The sequence below is a fragment of the Trichinella spiralis genome (assembly GCF_000181795.1).
Source record: "Trichinella spiralis strain ISS 195 chromosome Unknown Scfld4941, whole genome shotgun sequence".
Taxonomy (NCBI): Eukaryota; Metazoa; Nematoda; class Enoplea; order Trichinellida; family Trichinellidae; genus Trichinella; species Trichinella spiralis.
Genome location: NW_003531880.1, coordinates 1 through 1009, shown reverse-complemented (window position 1 = coordinate 1009; position 1009 = coordinate 1). Strand labels below are relative to the sequence as shown.

At 31.0% G+C, this 1009-nt stretch overlaps 1 protein-coding gene across 1 annotated transcript; it reads right to left on the bottom strand.

The window, feature by feature from the left end:
- Nucleotides 1–128: 128 nt before the first annotated feature.
- On the bottom strand, nucleotides 129–585 carry Tsp_14649 (hypothetical protein). Its single transcript, XM_003367038.1, has 2 exons — nucleotides 515–585; nucleotides 129–198 (listed from the first exon to the last, which is right to left on the bottom strand). The coding sequence occupies exons 1-2, from the start codon at nucleotides 583–585 to the stop codon at nucleotides 129–131; spliced, it is 141 nt and encodes a 46-aa protein (XP_003367086.1).
- Between the last annotated feature and the right edge of the window lie 424 nt (nucleotides 586–1009).

The following is a 1009-nucleotide window of genomic DNA, read 5'->3' as shown; positions in this document are numbered from 1 at the left end:
ATCCACTCGGCGTGATAAAAGTAAAGCACTTTAATGATGCTAACAGAAGAAAAGCAGTAAATGGAACCGACCAGAATAGCTATTTTTTCATAAGTTTGCTTTTTATCATCTTATTTGTTTCGCACCATTTAATGTTGCGCTGCGTCTATATGAACAGCACCTCCCTTTTTTATATCAATCAAAAAATTCAGTTTTTTTCTATAAAAATTAAATATGCGATATCATAAAGTTAAGAAAAATTATCAGCCATGCTACCATGAATACATAAAATAAAAACAGTGAAACCTTGAATTAGAAAACTTACCATTGATAGAAATCAAATATTTAACAAATGGAACTTCTTAGAGCGACAACCATACATTTAAATGTGAAAAAGCAGGCGAAGTTCCCTTTGAGAAATCAGTTCTACACATTATTAAATTGTATGAAAAACCTTGAAATTATGCTTTAAACATTGTTTACTTAGTTTCTTTACAGTTTTTGACCCACCATGTGTGCCCTCATAATGATTTACCTAATCTGGACATTCACAATCACTTTTTCCATTTTTTCAACGAAGGCTTTTCTGAGACAGGCTACCAGCATGTATAACTGTAAAATGTTCATTTAATAATAGAATGAAAAAAAGGAAAAGAAATTTTATTGATTTTGAACCTTTGAACACATAAAGTTACAAAAGAATACCATAAATCTTTTTTCATTGAATTTGTTTATTTTACAATGATATTGTTCTGTAATGTTTACTTCATAAGACTTAATTGTAAATTGTAGACTTAATGTAAAAGTTTTAAAAGAAAAATAATACAACCTGTCATTCATATTTTTTGAAAATTTTCCAATGTCAACGGAACCTGCTGATCAGAACTTGAAGGCAGGGGGACGGTAGTCAACAGTAGGAAGTGAGTTGATCCGTTATTTGAGCGTCGGGACGGTGACAAACGTCTTGTGTGTGTGTGTGTGTGCTTTTCACCGATTTAATTGTGAGTAATTTTTTCACGTCATAATTATC